At 43.0% G+C, this 19,026-nt stretch overlaps 1 protein-coding gene and 1 long non-coding RNA gene across 3 annotated transcripts; one reads left to right on the top strand and one right to left on the bottom strand.

Moving 5' to 3' along the window:
• Positions 1–2,529: 2,529 nt before the first annotated feature.
• On the bottom strand, positions 2,530–15,828 carry LOC115196193 (uncharacterized). Of its 2 annotated transcripts, XR_003878813.1 has the most exons (5): positions 15,745–15,828; positions 15,395–15,531; positions 14,072–14,260; positions 13,701–13,831; positions 2,530–3,798 (listed from the first exon to the last, which is right to left on the bottom strand). It is a non-coding gene; the product is annotated as an uncharacterized LOC115196193 (long non-coding RNA). The 2 variants fall into 2 exon arrangements; XR_003878811.1 differs by having other exon boundaries at positions 13,701–14,260.
• On the top strand, positions 15,822–18,975 carry LOC115196183 (uncharacterized). The gene is made up of 4 exons (XM_029756817.1): positions 15,822–16,382; positions 16,693–16,764; positions 17,035–17,327; positions 17,970–18,975. Exons 1-4 carry the CDS (start codon positions 16,169–16,171, stop codon positions 18,678–18,680), a joined length of 1,290 nt encoding a protein of 429 aa, XP_029612677.1. The 5' UTR covers positions 15,822–16,168; the 3' UTR covers positions 18,681–18,975.
• Positions 18,976–19,026: the final 51 nt, after the last annotated feature.

The raw sequence follows: 19,026 nt of genomic DNA, 5'->3' as shown, positions 1-19,026 counted from the left end.
TCATGGAAATAGAATGACTATTCTAATTCTATAGTTAAAATATAATAGTGAGCACTTTGAATACAGTGTTGTTTGAGATGGCTACGAATTAAAATGCCAGGGAGGAGTTATTGTGACAGGGTAGGAACTAAAGTGTTGATAAGTGTTTCCTAGGGGACCCTATTTGCATATTCCTCTTTGATTTAGAAGATACTGTTGCACAAACAACATGCTGATTTAAGTCTACACCATCACTGGTATTATCAGGCTGTATTAGCTAGCTACGTTTGCTCTTACTCAGTAAATTTATTAGCTAGCTAGCTATTTGCTTTTGCTACTAATAATTAGTGTCTCTCAAGATTTAGGGCAACTTGCTAAGAAAAGACAAACTAGCTGTTTGCTGATGTAAGAAACACAAACTAATAGTGTCATTATAGAACACTAGTGGATTCATATTAAGAAGAAAGGTGAAAACAACATTGTTGTCATCAACATTGTTGCATGTGCTGTATTGACCATGCAGACTGATCGCAAGTGGCTCATGGTTGGGGAACATCAAATGCTTTTTGAGTGACAGTGGGCGTGGCTAGGTCTGTGTGGAAAGTGGCACGGAGAGAAAGAGCGGTGAGAGATGACTCAAGTAGCGAAGTAAACTATAAAAATTCACATTGCACATGGTGTATCACAATTAACAAACCAAACATTCAAATACCGGTATAGAAGGTAAAGTAAAATCCCAAACCGGTCCCTGCATCAATACCTGTAATGTCAATATATCATAAAATACGGTATACTGCCCAGCCCTACAATCGTGCTGCATTGACCTATGTTTTCACAAACTGTTTCTGGGACCTCCTCCTAGTCAAAATACAAAACCCAGTTGTTTAACTTGCTCATCAGCTCAGCGTTCCACATAATGTAAACAGGTTAATGGTTTAGATGACCTTACCCTCAACTTGTTAAAAGAAAACAACCAAATCAATACTCATCATCCGTATCTACAGGGGGAAATGTGAGCTCATCCTGAGTTGGCATCTAACTGTTTCACCATCCTCTGGAGGAGTAGAAAACATGAAAGCTGCTGAAATCTTATCAGCCAGAGAGGCACAGATCGCCTTAACATTTCAAAGGGAAGAGAGTGAGGACACGTTATAACAGTTTCACACTAACCTTGCTAAGAATGAGATTGGGGCAAGGTTAGCCCAAGCTACAATCTAGTGTCTCTCCTCACATTTTTAGGGCACAGCTCTGCCTCAAGAAGCCTTGACTTTCCATATCATAATTATAACTATTGATATATTATCCAACCCAAATTTAGAATGACAGTTCTTAGTGCTTCACATTGGTTCAATCACTAATTTAAGACCCTCACTTTTCTCATCCCTTGTGGTAATGACATATTGGTATCTAAATGCATTCTTAGTCTAAATTACTATACATTTTGCAGTGTGCAGACCTCCACAATCAACCTGATACCCCAAATAAACATTTTTGGATAAGTTTAAATCAATTATGAGCATGGTTGACCTCCCCCCTTCACTGCACTCATTCTTCTTTTCCTGGCATTTCATGTTCTTCTTCAGATAGTGTTTCAGTTCGTCCTTTTAATGGCAGATGTTTAAAGTGAATGGTCCTTGATAATGTCTCTCATTTGAGCCGCTTCTGTCCTTTACTGTAATTATGTCTTTATATATTTTCTTATCAGTACACCAGCAGCATGAGAGAAGTTTGGACTGAATCTCTCTCCATGCTCACTCCATATGCATCCCATGTCGCACTCCTGAGAGAAAAAGCATGAGAGAACAGGCAGTTGATAGCTTCGACTGCTGTGTACAGGTTGCTGGTTCGGACTCAGGTCTCACGGTAGAAGTGGTGAAGGACCATACTGAACGCTATTCTCTGCATTTTCAGCCGGTTAGAGGGGGTGTTAAGGTTCGCACTGTTCATCGGCCGAATTACCGTCTATGCATCTAGATACCAACTTCGACAGACCAGAACAACAGTTTAGTTTAGAATAACAACACACAGTTGAAACCATCCCCCCCAAAATTGGCATATACTCCCCGATCATCTTGGCGATCTCACTGCGGCGTTACAGGTCAGGGAGTCGGAGGGCTAATCCTTAGGGAGAAATCCCAATCTGGTGAGATTTGTTATTGAAGCAGGACAAAAACAAAGAAACAAAACAAAACAGCAATACTATCACTCGAGGTGGGGAAAACTTAAATTCATTTGAAGTAACTGTCAACCATTACCAAAATCATTTTTTTCCTTTTACAGGCAGGCATGTGAAGAAAATGAATTTGCATATTTACCAAAGGGCCCCAGGGGACAAGTAATTCCCCCTTTGGACACAAGACTCACATCGTGATTCGTGATTCGTGAAAAGTCAGGTCAGAGGTCAGTCAGCCCTATTAAGTGAGTGTTTGTTTTAATGTACCTCAGACATTATTTAAAGATATTTCAAACATGTTGTGTATCAGGTTTACATTGGGTTTTTCAGTACATTTCTTCTAATCAAGAGAATTTACATGTGTGCAAACAAAACTCTGACAATAGAAACTTTAATTTGTGTACATCATCATTTCTAACCCGTGAAAAACCCACTAAAACAAAATAATAAGACCCCACACATTTAAATCAAACAGAGTATTAACACTAACAAATATTCATATTCACTCGCTCAGATGTTTTCTCATGTGAGATACAGTCTGCCTCTTGCGAATTGAAGGGAAATTATGAAATAGAGAGACGAAAAATACATTATTTAGTTTTTTTTATTAGTAATTTTGTTGTGTCTGGGTGCAGGCATGTGTGTGGCAAAAATCGTAGGGTAAACACAAACAAAATGGCCAGGCCTTGCTTAATTTGGGAGGTCCATTAACCTTTTTATATGTGTCATCATCTAGAAAAGCATATCCCACTTGAATTTCTTCATCCATTGATATTGATGGACCCGGTATTTCGTCACTCAAAACTGATATTTCATCTATTGGTTGTGAGGGGGTATAAATAGGCTCCTGTCTATCGCTAGCAGATGCTAATGTGTTTGTTCTGTCATCTTCCTGGCCAGGTGAGCGGAGGGAGTGATAATGGTATTGTCCTCAATTTCCTCTGATTCCAGGCTTTCTTTGAGGCAGATGGTAATGTCCCTGTGCTGATTTCCTCAAATTCCAGGCTTTCGTCGTCGGACGAGGAAACATTGACGGTTCTGCTGTACTTGGTTCTGTTATTCTTCTCCGTGGAGATAGAGGCAGCTGCCTTGAGAGTTTCATCTGCCGCATTGTCTTTTTTTTGCTGGAAAGATAGTCTTAATATTTTTACTTTTCTGAGTTCGTATTGTTTGACCAATGAAGTAGATGGGTCTAGCTCTTCCTCAGTAAAGTCTCGCATGGTGAATTCAAAATCATTGACATGCCCTAGTTAGCTTTTTCCATTTGGAAAGAAAAGTGCCTTACTGACCTCCAAAAGCTCTGCCAAAGTAACCGTCTTTGGTAACTTTAATTGTCTTGTCCCAGCACCTTTTTTCTCTATGACTTGCCAGAAGGAGTCTACTCCAACTTGTTCCAGCCATCCAATTTGGAAAGTATGTCCTGTTCTCTTAACGTTGGAGTTTCCACAAAGTTTTGCTGACTTCTCATGACTCTTCTTTATGTGTTTAAAATTTTCCATAAGCTTCTCTGCAGTTTTAGACACTGGATCCCTGGAGAGCGGCCAATTCTCTTTGCAGTACTGCCTTAGGGCAATACGGTCACCAAATCTGGGCACATATTTTGCAAGTTCGACATCCGTCATTACTTCGACGGCACTGCAGTCAATCTGAAAACAAAGGAGGAAAATCAAGTCAAATCCAAATGTATTTGTCATGTGCAGAATACAACAGGTAAAGAAAGACCTTACAGTGAAATGCTTACTTACAGGCCCTTAACCAACAACGCAGTTTTATACAAATAAGATTCAAGATAAATATTTACTAAATAAACTATAGTAAAAAATAAAACAGCAACAATAAAATAACAATAACGAGGCTATATACAGGGTGTATCGGTACCGAGTCAATGTACAGGGGTACAGGTTAGTCGAGGTAATTGATGTAATATGTACATGTAGATAGGGGTAAAGTGACTATGCATAGATAATAGATAATTAACAGCTAGTAGCAGCAACGTCAAAAAGGGGGGGGGGGTCAATGCAAATAGTCTGGCGCTCTGATACCACTTGCTGTCTGGTAGCAGAGAGAATAGTTTATGACTAGGGTGGCTGGAGTCGTGGGCAATTTTTAGGGCCTTCCTCGGACACAGCCTAGTATAGAGGTCCTTGATGGCAGGAAGCTTGGCCCCAGTGAAGTACTGGGCCGTACGCATTACCCTCTGTAGTGCCTTGCGGTCAGAAGCCGAGCATTTGCCATACCAGGCGGTAATGCAACCAGTCAGTATGCTCTCGATGGTGCAGCTCTAGAACTTTTTGAGGATCTGAGGACCCATGACAAATCTTTTCAGTCTCTTGAGGGGTAATAGGTGTTGTTGTGCCATCTTCACGACTATCGTGGTGTGTTTGGACCATGAAAGTTTGTTGGTGATGTGGACACCAAGGAACTTGAAGCTCTCAACCTGCTCCACTACAACCCCGTCGATAACAATGGGGGCATGATCTGCCCTCCTTTTCCTGTAGGCCACGGTCATCTCCTTTGTCTTGATCATGTTGAGGGAGAGGTTGTTGTCCTGGCACCACACTTCCAGGTCTCTGACCGCCTCACTATAGGCTTTCTCATCGTTGTCAGTGATCAGGCCTACCATCGTTGTGTCGTCGGCAAACTTAACCTCTCTGGTATCATTGGGACGCTAGCGTCCCACCTCAACAACAGCCAGTGAAATTGCAGGTCGCCAAATTCAAACAACAGAAATCCCATAATTAAAATTCCTCAAACATACAAGTATTATACACCATTTTAAAGATAAACTTCTTGTTAATCCAACCACAGTGTCCGATTTCAAAAAGGCTTTATGGCGAAAGAACACCATGCGATTATGTTAGGACAGCTGCCTAGCCACAAGAAACCATACAGACATTTTCCAGCCAAGGTGAAGACTCACAAAAGTCAGAAATAGCGATTAAATGAATCACTAACCTTTGATGATCTTCATCTGGTGGCACTCCCAGGACTCCATGTTACACAATAAATGTTTGTTTTGTTCAATAAAGTCCCTTTTTATGTCCAAAAACCTCAGTTTAAATTGGCGCGTTATCTTCAGTAATGCATTGTCTCAAATAACATCTGGTGAAATTGCTGAAAGCCAAATCAAATTACAGAAATACTCATCATAAACATTGATGAAAGATACAAGTGTTGTACATAGGATTAAAGATAAACGTCTTGTTAATCCAGCCACTGTGTCAGATTTCAAAAAGGCTTTACAGCAAAAGCACACCATGCGATTATGTTAGAACAGCGCCTAGGCACAAAATACCATACAGACATTTTCCAGCCAAGGAGAGGACTCACAAAAGTCAGAAATAGCAATTCAATTAATCACTTACCTTTGATGATCTTCATCTGGTGGCACTCCCAGGACTCCATGTTACACAATAAATGTTTGTTTTGTTCAATAATGTTCCTCTTTATGTCCAAAAACCTCCGTTTTGTTGGTGTGTTTAGTTCAGTAATCCAAAGGCACAAAGCGCGCTCTCAACATCCAGACAAAAAGTGAAAAAAGTACAATAAAAGTTCGTAGAAAGATGTCAAACGATGTTTAAAATCAATCCTCAGGTTGTTTTTGTCATAAATAATCAATAATATTTCAACCGGACAAAAGCTTTGTCAATAGAAAAGGAGAAACAAGAATGGTGCGCTCCCGATCACGCGCTGGACTCATGTCTGGAAATTTCCACTGTCCAGTCATTGAAAGTGCTGTATCTCCCTCATTTTTCAGAGTAAAAGCCTGAAACAATGCCTAAAGACTGGCCACATGTAGAAGAAGCCGTAGAGATCGTGAATTGGGTCTTTGTATGGTGGATAGGCTTTCAATGGAAAAACAGCCTTTCAAAAGAATAGTACTTCCTGGATGGATTTTCCTCAGGTTTTCGCCTGCCATATCAGTTCTGTTATACTCACATACATTATTCTAACCGTTTTGGAAACTTTAGAGTGTTTTCTATCCAAATCCACCAATTACATGCATATCCTAGCTTCTGGGCCTGAGTAGCAGGCAGTTTAATTTGGGCACGCTTTTCATCCAAAATTCAGAATGCTGCCCCCTACCCTAGTGAAGTTAATGATGGTGTTGGAGTCGTGCTTGGCCATGCAGTCATGGGTGAACAGGGAGTACAGGAGGGGACTAAGCATGCACCCCGGAGGGGCCCCCGTTTTGAGGATCAGTGTGGCAGATGTGTTGTTGCCTACCCTTACCACCTGGGGGCGGCCCGTCTACAAGTCCAGGATCCAGTTGTCGAGGGAGGTGTTTAGTCCCAGGGTCCTTAGCTTAGTGATGAGCTTTGAGGGCACTATAGTGTTGTACGCTGAGCTGTAGTCAATGAACCACATTCTCAAGTAGGTGTTCCTTTTGTCCAGGTGAGAAAGGGCAGTGTTGAGTGCAATACAGATTGTATCATCTGTGGATCTGTTGGGGCAGTATGCAAATTGGAGTGAGTCTAGGGTTTCTGGGATGGTGTTGGTGTGAGCCATGACCAGCTTTTCAAAGCACTTCATGTCTACAGACATGAGTGCTATGGTCTGTAGTCATTTAGGCAGGTTACCTTGGTATTGTTGGGCACAGGGACTATCGTGGTCTGCTTGAAACATGTAGGTATTACAGACCTGGCCAAAGACAGGTTGAAAATGTCAGTGAAGACACTTGGCAGTTGGTCAGCACACATCTGACCCTGTGGCCTTGTGAATGTTGACCTGTTTAACGGTCTTACTCCCATCGGCTACGGCGAGCGTGATCACACAGTCGTCCAGAACAGCTGGTGCTCTCATGCATGCTTCAATGTTGCTTGCCTCGAAGCGCGCATAGATGTCCTTTAGCTTGTCCGGTAGGCTTGTGTCAATGGGCAGCTCGTGGCTGGGCTTCTCTTTGTAGTCCATAATAGAAGCCCTGCCACATCCGACGAGCATCAGAGCCGGTGTAGTAGGATTCAATCTTAGTCCTGTATTTACGCTTTGCCTGTTTGATGGTTCGTTTGAGGGAAATAGCGGGATTTCTTATAAGCGTCCGGGTTAGAATCCCACTCCTTGAAATCGGCAGCTCTACCCTTTAGCTCTGGGTGTTCACTGTAATCCATGGCTTCTGGTTGGGGTATGTACATACGGTCACTGTGGGGACCATGTCATCGATGCACTTATTGATAAAGATGATGACTGATGTGGTATACTCCATCAGATGAGTCCCGGAACATATTCCAGTCTGTGCTAGCAAAACAATCCTGTAGCTTAGCATCTGTGTCATCTGACCAATTCCGTATTGAGCGAGTCACAGGTACTTCCTGCTTTAGTTTTTGCTTGTAAGCAGGAATCAGGAGGATAGAATTATGGTCAAATTTGCCAAATGGAGGGCGAGGGAGAGCTTTGTACGCGTCTCTGTTGTGGAGTAAAGGTGGTCTACAGTTGTTTCCCCTCTTGTTACAGTTTGAAGTGTTTTCTTGAGTGGGCAGCTTGATGATAGCGAGTCAATATTTAAATCACCCAGAAGATATACTTTTCTGTTGATATCACATACATTATCAAGCATTGCACACATATTATCCAGATACTGACTGTTAGCACTTGGTGGTCTATAGCAGCTTCCCACATGAATGGGCTTGAGGTGAGGCAGATGAACCTGTAGCCATTTTACTTCAACAGTATTTAACATGTTATACAGATTTGTGAATAACACAGGCCTGACCGTTCACACTTATAGAGGAAACATCTTTCCCTAAACCTCTTTGTTAATTTTTCAATCTTTACTTCAGAATCTGAGGAGGATGATGGTGAGGAGGAAGAGGAGGAAGAAGAAGCTGAGCAGGAAAGAGAGGAAGGAGAGAGAGGAGAGCAGGCAAATACTGCTGGAGGAGAGAGCAGTACAGGAGTCAGCCATGGTGGTATGAAAAAGTCTGTCTTCAAAGTCACCTGTGGAGCCATCAATGGAATGCTACATGAGGATCGGTTTGCATCAGGTACATTTTTTATTCTTTTTTATTCTAAACATAAGAAAATCCTATAGTTATTGCTATGTCTCCAAAACTATTGGAGGTACTGGAGACACTTTTACATGTTGTCAACCCTCTTTCTCTGGCTGCACCGCAAATACTGCCCCCACTTAGTGCTTTTATCAAGCATAAAACCCATGGCAGCAGATCCACAACGTCTGCCATGAGAGGTGAATGTGTAGTTCCCTTAACCTGTTATGGATAGGGGGCAGTATTTTCACGGCCGGATAAAAAACGTACCCGATTTAATCTGTTTATTACTCCTGCCCAGAAACTAGAATATGCATATAATTGTTTGATTTGGATGGAAAACACCCTAAAGTTTCTAAAACTGTTTGAATGGTGTCTGTGAGTATAACAGAACTCATATGGCAGGCCAAAACCTGAGAAGATTCCAAACATGAAGTGCCCTCTCTGACCATTTCTTGGCCTTCTTTAGCCTCTTTATTGAAAACAGAGGATCTCTGCTGTAACGTGACACTTTCTAAGGCTCCCATAGGCTCTCAGAAGGCGTCAGAACGTTGAATGATGACTCTGCAGCCCCTGGCTGAAAAACAGTAGCGCATTTGGATAGTGGTCGATCTGAGAACAATGAGACGGGCGTGCGCATGCACATGAAGAGTCCATTTTACATTTTCAGTCTTTGAACGAAAACGACGTCTCCCAGTCGGAATATTATCGCTATTTTACGAGAAAAATCGCATCAAAATTGATTTTAAACAGCGTTTGACATGCTTCGAAGTACGGTAATGGAATATTTTGAAATTTTTTGTCACGATACACGCCGGCGCGTCACCCTTCGTTACCCTTCAGATAGTGTCTTGAATGCACGAACAAAACGCCGCTATTTGGATATAACTATGGATTATTTGGAACCAAACCAACATTTGTTGTTGAAGTAGAAGTCCTGGGAGTGCATTCTGACAAAGAACAGCAAAGGTAATCCAATTTTTCTTATAGTAAATCTGACTTTGGTGAGAACCAAACTTGGTGGGTGTCAAAATAGCTAGCCTGTGATGGCCGGGCTATCTACTCAGAATATTGCAAAATGTGCTTTCACCGAAAAGCTATTTTAAAATCGGACACCGCGATTGCATAAAGGAGTTCTGTATCTATAATTCTTAAAATAATTGTTATGTTTTTTGTGAACGTTTATCGTGAGTAATTTAGTAAATTCACCGGAAGTGTTCGGTGGGAATGCTAGTTCTGAACGTCACATGCTAATGTAAAAAGCTGGTTTTTGATATAAATATGAACTTGATTGAACAAAACATGCATGTATTGTATAACATAATGTCCTAGGAGTGTCATCTGATGAAGATCATCAAAGGTTAGTGCTGCATTTATCTGTGGTTTTGTTTTTTGTGACATTATATGCTAGCTTGAAAAATGGGTGTCTGATTATTTCTGGCTGGGTACTCTCCTGACATAATCTAATGTTTTGCTTTCGTTGTAAAGCCTTTTTGAAATCGGACAGTGTGGTTAGATAAAGGAGAGTCTTGTCTTTAAAATGGTGTAAAATAGTCATGTTTGAAAAATGGAAGTTTTCGGATTTTCGAGGAGTTTGTATTTCGCGCCACGCCCTTTCATTGGATATTGGAGCGGTGTTCCGCTAGCGGAACGTCTAGATGTAAGAGGTTTTAAGGAAAAGCACTTTCAGTCAGACGGCTTTCACTGTGAGAGCTTCCCATGTCTGGAACACACTGTCTTCAGACACATGTAACTGCGCCACATTACCTAAAGACATGGCTAAAGGAAAATCAGATGTGTGAACACAAGTGATTAGCTGTGTAAAGCGGCTTTCCATGTTGTCTGTTGTCTGTAGTTTGTGAGGTGTATAGATATTGTTTGTTAATTTTCTGTCTTTTATTTGGTTGCTTTTTGTGTCATTGCGCCGTCTGTCTGCATTCTAAGTGTTACTTGTCATATGTTGTTCTCTGCTCTGTATGTGCACATCTTTAGCTGTTATCGATAATACACTACAGGTTCTTTCACCATGGCCCTATGTCACTCTGGTCAGCTGTAGTGCGCCATATTGGATTTATACTAAGGTTATGATAGGGTTTCATTTGAGTTTTTCCTTTTGTCCCTATCTTCTCTGTTGCCCCAGGGTCGTGTGGCAAGAGCATCCGTACAGAGCTGTGCTGGATGACCCCGGTGAAGTTTGTGACGGAGGGGTCAGCTCTGGCAGATGCCTACTGGAAGAAAGACATCCAGTGGGACGGGAAACCACTCAACATCCTCATCGAGGTACAGAGGGAAAGAGAACAGAGAGAGAGAGAGAGAGAGAGAGAGAGGAAGAGAGATGAGAGAGAAAGAATATGTGTGTTTGGCACTTACCAACCTACTGTACAAAGAATGGCTTAAGATAGTCTGGCAGGTCTTTAAGGACCTGTGATGAAAACATTTCCCTTCTTCAAAAACGTTTTACTAGTACTACTACTGTCTTTGTTTGTTTCTCATTTTCAGAGAAAGATCCTGGCCATCCACTCTCTCCTGTGTAAATGCAAGCTGTGCCACCCCAAAACATTTATTTAGCATTGAAGGTCTGCAAGAACACAGTGGCCTCCATCATTCTTAAATGGAAGAAGTTTGGAACCACCAAGACTCTTCATAGAGCTGGCCGGCCAGCCAAACTGAACAATCGGGGGAGATGGGCCTTCGTCAGGGAGGTGACCAAGAACCCGATGGTCATTCTGACAGAGTGGTGAAGCATGGTAGTGGTGATGTTTTTCAGCGGCAGGGACTGAGTGACTAGTCAGGATCGAGGGAAAGATGAACAGAGCAAAGTACAGCGATATCCTTGATGAAAACCTGCTTCAGAGTGCTTAGGACCTCAGACTGGTGCAAAGGTTCACCTTCCAACAGGACAACGACCCTAAGCACACGGCCAAGACAACGCAGGAGTTGCTTCGGAAACAAGTCTCTGAATGTCCTTGAGTGGCCCAGCCAAAGCAAGACTTGAACCTGATCAAACATCTCTAGAGAGTCCTGAAAATAGCTGTGCAGTAGGTAGTCAGAGATTCAGCAGATCAGACCCACCTGGTAAGTCTTTTGACTGGGGTAATCTCTGCCAAAGGTGCATCAACAAAGTACTGAGTAAAGGGTCTGAATACTTATGTAAATGTGATATTTACATTTTTTTTATACATTTGCAAAAATTTAGAAAAACCTGTTTTTGTTTGTCAATATGGGCTATTGTGTGTAGATTGATAAGGGGGAAAAAACTATTTAATCAATTTTAAAATAAGGCTGTAACGTAATAAAATGTGGAAAGAGTAAGGTGTCCGAAAGCACTGTATTTGCACAGGTGTTGGTAGGCCAAAGACGAAGTCGAGGGCCGGCAAACCGTGCCAATATCCTCCAAACACCGTCTTTGAGGGCATTATCCCTTTTATACAACAGGTTACCAACATATTCAAATAACAATTTACATATTTTCATTAAAAACCTTATTTTGATGAATTTATTCATACTATTTCTTCCGCCCACAAGATATAGTCCCGACACAAATCTAGGGTTGCTACCCAACCCGGCTGGTCGTTCGTTCTATCGGTTCGGGTTGCCAGAGACGCGACCCAGTCGTTCAGTCTTTTTGTTCTGTATCTATGGACGTGAACCAGTCGTTCGTTCTAAATGTTCCACTGCCATACTGGCTGGCAACGTTCTTATCGCTTGCTTGCTAGCTAGCCAACTACGGCTAACTTACAGTCACGTCAAAAAGCCAGAATAACAGCAAAGTAGCTGCATTTGCATTTGTTTAAGCTGTTTTCTAGTGACATTTATTTGGATACATCCATAACAATGAGCTAATGATGCGTGCGATTTCACCTGGCGTAGGAAAATGTGCTCACTCGTCAGGACACTGTTGTTCAGAGGAGCTAGCCAACAACACAACTAAACACAATCACTTAAAATTGAAGCTGGAAAAACTGCAAACTAGCTGCACTTTGTTTCATTTGACCTTTCGCCCCACAGTTCCCAGAGAGTTCTGTCTCGGATGGTTGAGGGGCAGCCTTTGGGGAACTGTGGGGTATCTTGGATGGTTGGTGGCCTGGCGGTTGGAGCTTGGGCCAGTGGTTCAGGTCCCCAATTTGACTTGGTGGGAGATCTGTTGACGCTCCCTTGGGCAGGGTGCTTGACCCTGGTTGCTCCTGTGGGTTGCTCTGGATTTTGTAGTTTTCAACAGCGGAGATTTGTATAAACCTTGCTTTTCTCTCTCACCGACATTTGCAACATTGTTTCAATATTCAAATTCAATCTCCAGCTGTTCCATAGTAATGAACGTGTCAGGAGTTTGGACGAGACAGAAAGGCAAGCAGCATTTCTCAGCCAGTTGAAATCATTAGGGTTACAAAGAAATGTCAATTGAAAAAAGGAGCTAGTTTGCAGCTAGTTTGCAGTCTTTCCAGCTTCAGTTTGAAATGATTGTGTTAGCTGTGTTGTTGGCTAGTTCCTCTGAACAACAGTTTCCTGACGAGTGAGCACATTTTGAGGGTTGAGGGGCACCTCTCTGGGAACTGTGGTGGGGGGGGATGGTTGGTGGCCTGGCGGTTGGGAGCTTGGGCCGGTGGCCAATTGGTCGCTGGTTCGGGCCCCCGATTTGACTTGGTGGAAGATCTGTCGACATGCCCTTGGGTGGGGCGCTTGACCCTGGTTGTTCCTGTGGGTCGCTCTGGATGGGAGTCTGCTAGATGACTGAATGTAATGTAAATGTTGAGCGGCTTCACTGCAGGTATGTATGATTTTATGTTTTAATATTGAAAAAATATATATTATAAAACATTTAAAATGTGTATTTTAATTTCTCACCATGCACGTCTTCCATCTCACCTCACAGGGTTCCCAGCCCGTGTTCCCAGTTATTGCCAGTATAGTTGCAAGCTTGTGTTCACCAAAAAATAACGGACTGTTGTGAGATACCTCTTAGCAACCCACACGCCTGCTGAATAGTCCAGAACAGAACACACGTCTGATACAGTTGGGAATACATGGCATACCCAATATCTTTGAGTGTTATTGTTTTTTATAACTCCCCCAAGAGCTGTACTTGCTGAGTCATCCAGGGCAGATGTGCCGTAATGAAAGGTAATATGTTCATCAAATTAATGATCCAAATATTTATAATTGCTAGTAAACTCAAGAATTTCTTCACCAAAACAAAACTGAAAAACTCTTCTCTTCGTACTTGGTTTTCTAAAATGCATTATTTGTGTATTTTTTTGATTGAGCAGGAGTCTCCATCTTTTGCACCAATTGACTGCATTTAATATCATTTTCTGCAAGTCTTGTTCAGTTTCTGCCATCAAAATAATATCTTCACCATATACGAGAGTACTTAGCATTTCATCATCATATCTTACTCCAATATTTAAATGTTTAATTTATTTTGCCAATTCATTAATAAACATAGCAAACACAGTTGGTGATAAGGTGTCTCCTTGTTTTACACCTGAGGGTGTGGGAAACAAATCTGTACAATATTCGTTAACAAACAAACAGGCTTGCTTGATTGTTAACCAATTCCTTCTCACCTTCCTCTCTTCTCTGTCTTGGCAGCACAATCAGGATAACGATGACGAGCCAGGGCAGCTTGATATGCTGTGATAAGTGTCCTCGCTCCTTCCATCAGAGATGTCAACTTCCTAATGTGGATGATGCTATGCTGGGGTGAGAAGAGTTGAGGGTTGATTAGAGAGAGAGTGCAAGAAAGAGATTGATAGAAGAGAGGTCTGTTTGTTCTGTGTAGGTAAACTTAGCTGTCAGCTTAGTGTGTGTGTGTGTGTGTGTGTGCGTGCGTGCGTGCGTGCGTGCGTATAATCACAGGGATAATCTTCTGTGGCTGTGTACATTCTGTGTACTGAGGGCCAGTCGGTCGTGGCGTTACCCCAGTCAAAAGACTTACCAGGTGGGTCTGATCTGCTGAACCTACTGGTGAGGAGACCTAATGAATGAATGCTACCATTGGGAGGCAGGTGTCCATTAGAGGCAGGTGCTAGGAGAAGTGGCTATGGTGAGAAATGGAACCGAGCCTGTGTCCCATACCAAAACACTGACTGCCTACACCACTCCCTTGGACATCCGTGTAGTCTTGCTGAAAAGGTCAAATAAATAAATGCATACATGATAAGAAATTGTATAATTTATTTTTGTAAATGTCACATAAAGCTTCTTGTAACTCCCAAATAGGTGTCAGTATTCCACTCACTGGACACGTTCGGCTTTAACTGTGCTAGATAAACGCTTTCAACACCCTCTGAGCATGTAACTGGAAAGCTGCCGAACAATCAATCAATTATATAGTCTGTCTGTCTGTCTGTCTGTCTGTCTGTCTGTCTGTCTGTCTGTCTGTCTGTCTGTCTGTCTGTCTGTCTGTCTGTCTGTCTGTCTGTCTGTCTGTCTGTCTGTCTGTCTGTCTGTCTGTCTGTCTAAGTTCACATATCTCTCTGTCTGTATGTTTCATTGCCAGGTGAGAAACTAGACCAGTGTGACTAAGACCACTACATGGCTGGGCAGGGTTATGGAGAAGCCGCAGCAGAATCTCTACCAAACAGTGCAACACTTTGTGTCTGACGTGTTGCTTAAATTCACCAACTGTGCCACATTTAACAGGGTAAGACTGCACTACTGCAATCTCCAATGTGAAACCCCTGGGCTAAAATTTTGAAAAGAAATGTTGGACATGCTAGTCAACTTTACTTGTGCTAATGCATGAATAACACTAACAATGTGCCTTTGTTTAATCCATAACAAAGCTGCACAGGCTAAATGAGTTGTGTTTATTGCATTTCTAGCTTGTTTATTATGTTTTCTATACAAGCTGTGTCTCTTTTTTTCTGAAGGATAATGCAGAGTTCCGTGAAATGGGCGAAGGATTGAAGGATCTATTTGAGAGTACAAGAGTTCAAGAGTACATTCAGCATCCAATAGCCAGTTGAGCCTTCATCAAGTCTGTACTGTTGTCTCACTATGAGACAACGGGGAATATTCCCCATGCCCTGGTCCTTCTATACAGCATTCATACAGACTTGTACACCAAGTTGTACAATTCTTATTTTCCATGCATGTACATTATTCACTGTCATCTATCTAGTCATTTTATTAATTCCTTTCATTCATTCCAGCAGTCGAAATTGGTGTGTGATAACCATTGAAATAGAATGATGGTGACAACATTACATTTCATACAGTGAATGTCACTCTCCAAACTTCTCATGTAAGTTGTTACCTTCCAGGCCTCTAGATGTCTTACTTCTGGTTAAGCTTTACTGGATTTATGTCCAGGGATTCTCCACTGAGTTGGATTCTCTGAGACCTCAGCTGTCCAGTGGTGCTGAACCTCAGAGTTACCGCTGTCCACTTAGACTAGAGAGATTATGTTAACAAATTGTAAAAGAAAAATTAAAAAATGATGATGCCTAAACCCATAAATGTTCATATGATATTGCAGTGTATTTGAATATATTTATTATATGAAATATGAAATAATATCTATTTTTTAAGACAAAATACATCGAATTTTCTCAAAACATTGTACAACGTACTGTAGGTATACTTGTTTGACTGTGTGTAGCCTACCAGAATGTGGTTCTGTTGAGGAGAATATCATCAGACAGAGCAGCAGCGCCCTCTTCAGGGCAGCTTGGGCGTCGTCTGCGTTGCGTCTCTGCACTCGTGCAGGGCCTGCGCACGCTAGTACACGTCACCACAATTGCCAGCAGCGAATCCCTGCCCAGAGCTGCGCAGCAGCGTTGCGCAGCTTGGTGAAATACGCAGCCATTTCTCTTCATCTTGTTGTAAAGCCACAGGTCCTAGAATGCAAATACTGCAATAGTGGCTGATGTTGGGGGTTTGTAGGCGAATATCTTTTATATCTAATTGAGAGACTAAAACTTTTTCCTTCTCATAAGCATTGAGAGAAACAACCACATAGGCAGCCTGTTTACACGGGATCGAGCGATTCCATACTATAGCCAAGAAAGTGCGCTTGGTAGACGGGGTAATGTCGTTGAATATCACTGTGAAAAGTGAAGACTCCGAGTCCTTTGACGAAGAAGACGAATCATCTTCGCTGCTTTCTGGCAAAAGAGGCTCCGAGTCTGCAGCTCGTCACGATATTTCTCCGGGAGAAGGCGGTCCAATAGAAGACAATGCAGGGTATTCAACACAGCATGGGCGGCTGGCAACTAAAACCACCACCAAACCCATCGTACTGTGTAAGTTGTTGGTACTGTATAATCAGACAGACATGGAATATTTTTCGGTCTTGTCTCACAGGAACTTTTACTTTAGAACTACCATTAGATAATAGGCAGAATCTACCGCACACCCAGAGCTGAGTAGTGAACGTACTGGACGCAAAAAGCAAACCTCGAGAAACAGGAAAAAGTCTGCACACTTTAGAAACATTAGTGCAATCTATAATGAAATATCAGAATTGTATTGACATTATGAGCTATCGCAAAAATATTTGCTCTATTTGACTGTTTTGCATGTGGCATCTGCCTCTTTCTTTCTGTCCACTAGATCCTGTGAGTGCTGACCGTTTCTTTTCCTCGACTTCTGCAGATGGCAAAACCATCTTAAAGATAGCTCCAGGTGAGTCCTATTTTTCCAATTGAAGATAGAGGGGAGTAAAATAGAGAAGGATCATAAAATGAATCGAACTACCCCTTCCTATATTTCCTGGTCTAAGCACCTACTGTAGATGTACCATTTATCTGCAGCACCAAATCTCTTGTGCATGCTGGCTAGCTGGTCGATAACATTTGTATGGTTAACTCTGTCATGAGAGGATTTACATTTTGGTAATTTAGCAGATGCTCTGGACTTACAGTACTTATTAAAAATCCCTCCTCTCCTCCTCAGCCCCATTCACGACCCTCCCGACTCCTCGGCCTCCTCCCCAGGTGTCCCCAGAGTTCTCCTACCAGGCCATCGTGTACCTGATCGAAGCAGTGGGGCGCCGTTGGAGCCTGTATGGGACCCGGGAGCGTTCGCAGCTCTTCCAGAGCGTGCAGAAGGAGTTGGAGGAGCAGGGTCACTGTCTCCCTGTTGAGAAGATCCGCCGCAAGTGGAACAACTTGATCGTCACCTATAAGAGGGTCAAATACAGAGGCAGGGAGACCGGCCAGGCCAGAACCTCCTGGGAGTACTTTGAGGTACTTGTTTGTTTTATAATAATAGACTTGTGTTGTTTAACAAGAAAACCGATGCTTGTGGCTCTTCTGGGCAAAACAGACAGGGTTGGCTTAGAATCATAGGATTATTGAAACTGTATTTTGTCTCCAAATGTTTATTGAAAACATACATGCATTTGCACAGTAAGCACTTTTTGTGTCTCAAATACATTGTGACAGTTGTTAGTTAGCTAGCTAGCAAATTTGAGCCATATTATCATAGACGTGGTATAAGTCAAAACACCTTCAAACAAGAAATGCTATCAAGAACAAGATACAATTAACTGAAACAAGCCACCACCTACGATTCCCCACATGGCAGTTTCCTGTCATTGTTGCTAGCTGTCTGGCTGTTCAGGATCACAGCAACGCACAGCCTTCTACTCTTGCGTTGCTCACGCATCATTTTCGTGACGTTGTCAGGCAGCCGTCTATTCATTTTGTTAAATGTTGTTATTGTGGTCATAGTGGTCTTCTGGTGAATGCTCAACAATTCTAGTGACATTGTGGGTGTACTATGAAAGTAAGAAACAAGATTGTTATAAGCTGCCCAAGGGTGCTGACAAGACCCTCTTATCTCAACATTCCATCTCTCTTTGTGTCGCTCTCTCATTCTCTCATAAGATGATGGATGCCATGCTTGGTGACACCATCGGCGCAGAGACCACTAGCAGCCCTACCCTAGTAACCAGCATCCCTAAGGTGAATGTCGCCACGGAAACCACCAAAACAGAGCAGAAGCCCCTTCTCCTTCCCCATGGCAACCTCATCACTGCCTGCACTCGGACACTCACCCTTGTCCCCTCCTCCCTCCCACTCCACACACCAGTTCCCTCCACCCTCCCTCTCTATACCTTTGTCAGATCCCTCCCCACCCCTGTCTGCTCCTCCCTCCCTCTACCCAATCCTTTAGACACACCCTCCCCCAGAATAGCTAATAACACAGACCCTCTACAGCCAAACCCCTCCCCTGATCCGGTCGCACAGCCCCCTGCCTCCCGTTACATCCCCTCGAACCTCAGCCGCGTGCACCTCCGCAGAAAGAAGCACGGTCGCTTCTCCTGCTCCTCCATTATCTCCCTTCTGGCCCAGCAGCAGAAGCGAGTAGAAGGCACCTCCCTGCTGCAGGAGTTCCTGAGGAGGCAAGAGGGGCAGGCCAAGGAGGAGCAGGTCCGTCACAGCAGGGCAGAGGCCCGGGGGAGGAGGCGCGAGAGGAGGGAGGCACGCATGGCAGAGTCCCTGGGAAGGATGGCCACAGCTCTGGAGCTGCTCTCCTCCAAACAGGACACAGTCATTGCCCTGCTTCAGAGACTGGCCGAGAGAGACAGGAAGTGACAGTCATCGCCCTGCTGCAGCATGCGACCGAAGTGGCACTCAGCATGCGACCGAAGTGGCACTCTTTTTCCCTATATATTGCGCTATTTATGAGCTAAAACACAGTAAAACCCACCTGGTGTCCCAGGTCAAAATCGGTCCCTGATTAGAGGGGAAGAATGAAAATTAGCATTCCATTTCGGATGCAGACTCGGATAATGTTAATTTACATTTTTATTTGTTTATTTAACCAGGTAGGCTAGTTGAGAACCAGTTCTCATTTGCAACTGCGACCTGGCCAAGATAAAGCAAAGCAGTGCGACACATACAACAACACAGAGTTACACATGGAATAAACAAATGTACA

Source organism: Salmo trutta, chromosome 1, assembly GCF_901001165.1.
Source record: "Salmo trutta chromosome 1, fSalTru1.1, whole genome shotgun sequence".
NCBI lineage: Eukaryota > Metazoa > Chordata > Actinopteri > Salmoniformes > Salmonidae > Salmo > Salmo trutta.
Note: the sequence above shows the minus strand (reverse complement) of the source record. Positions and strands in the feature narration are given on the sequence as shown.

Coding starts and splice junctions, on each gene's coding strand:
- LOC115196183 (XM_029756817.1), top strand. CDS start 16,169: ATGTCGTTGAATATCACTGTGAAAAGTGAAGACTCCGAGTCCTTTGAC. Junction 16,383..16,692: donor CACCAAACCCATCGTACTGT/GTAAGTTGTTGG, acceptor TCTGTCCACTAG/ATCCTGTGAGTGCTGACCGT. Junction 17,328..17,969: donor CCTCCTGGGAGTACTTTGAG/GTACTTGTTTGT, acceptor TTCTCTCATAAG/ATGATGGATGCCATGCTTGG.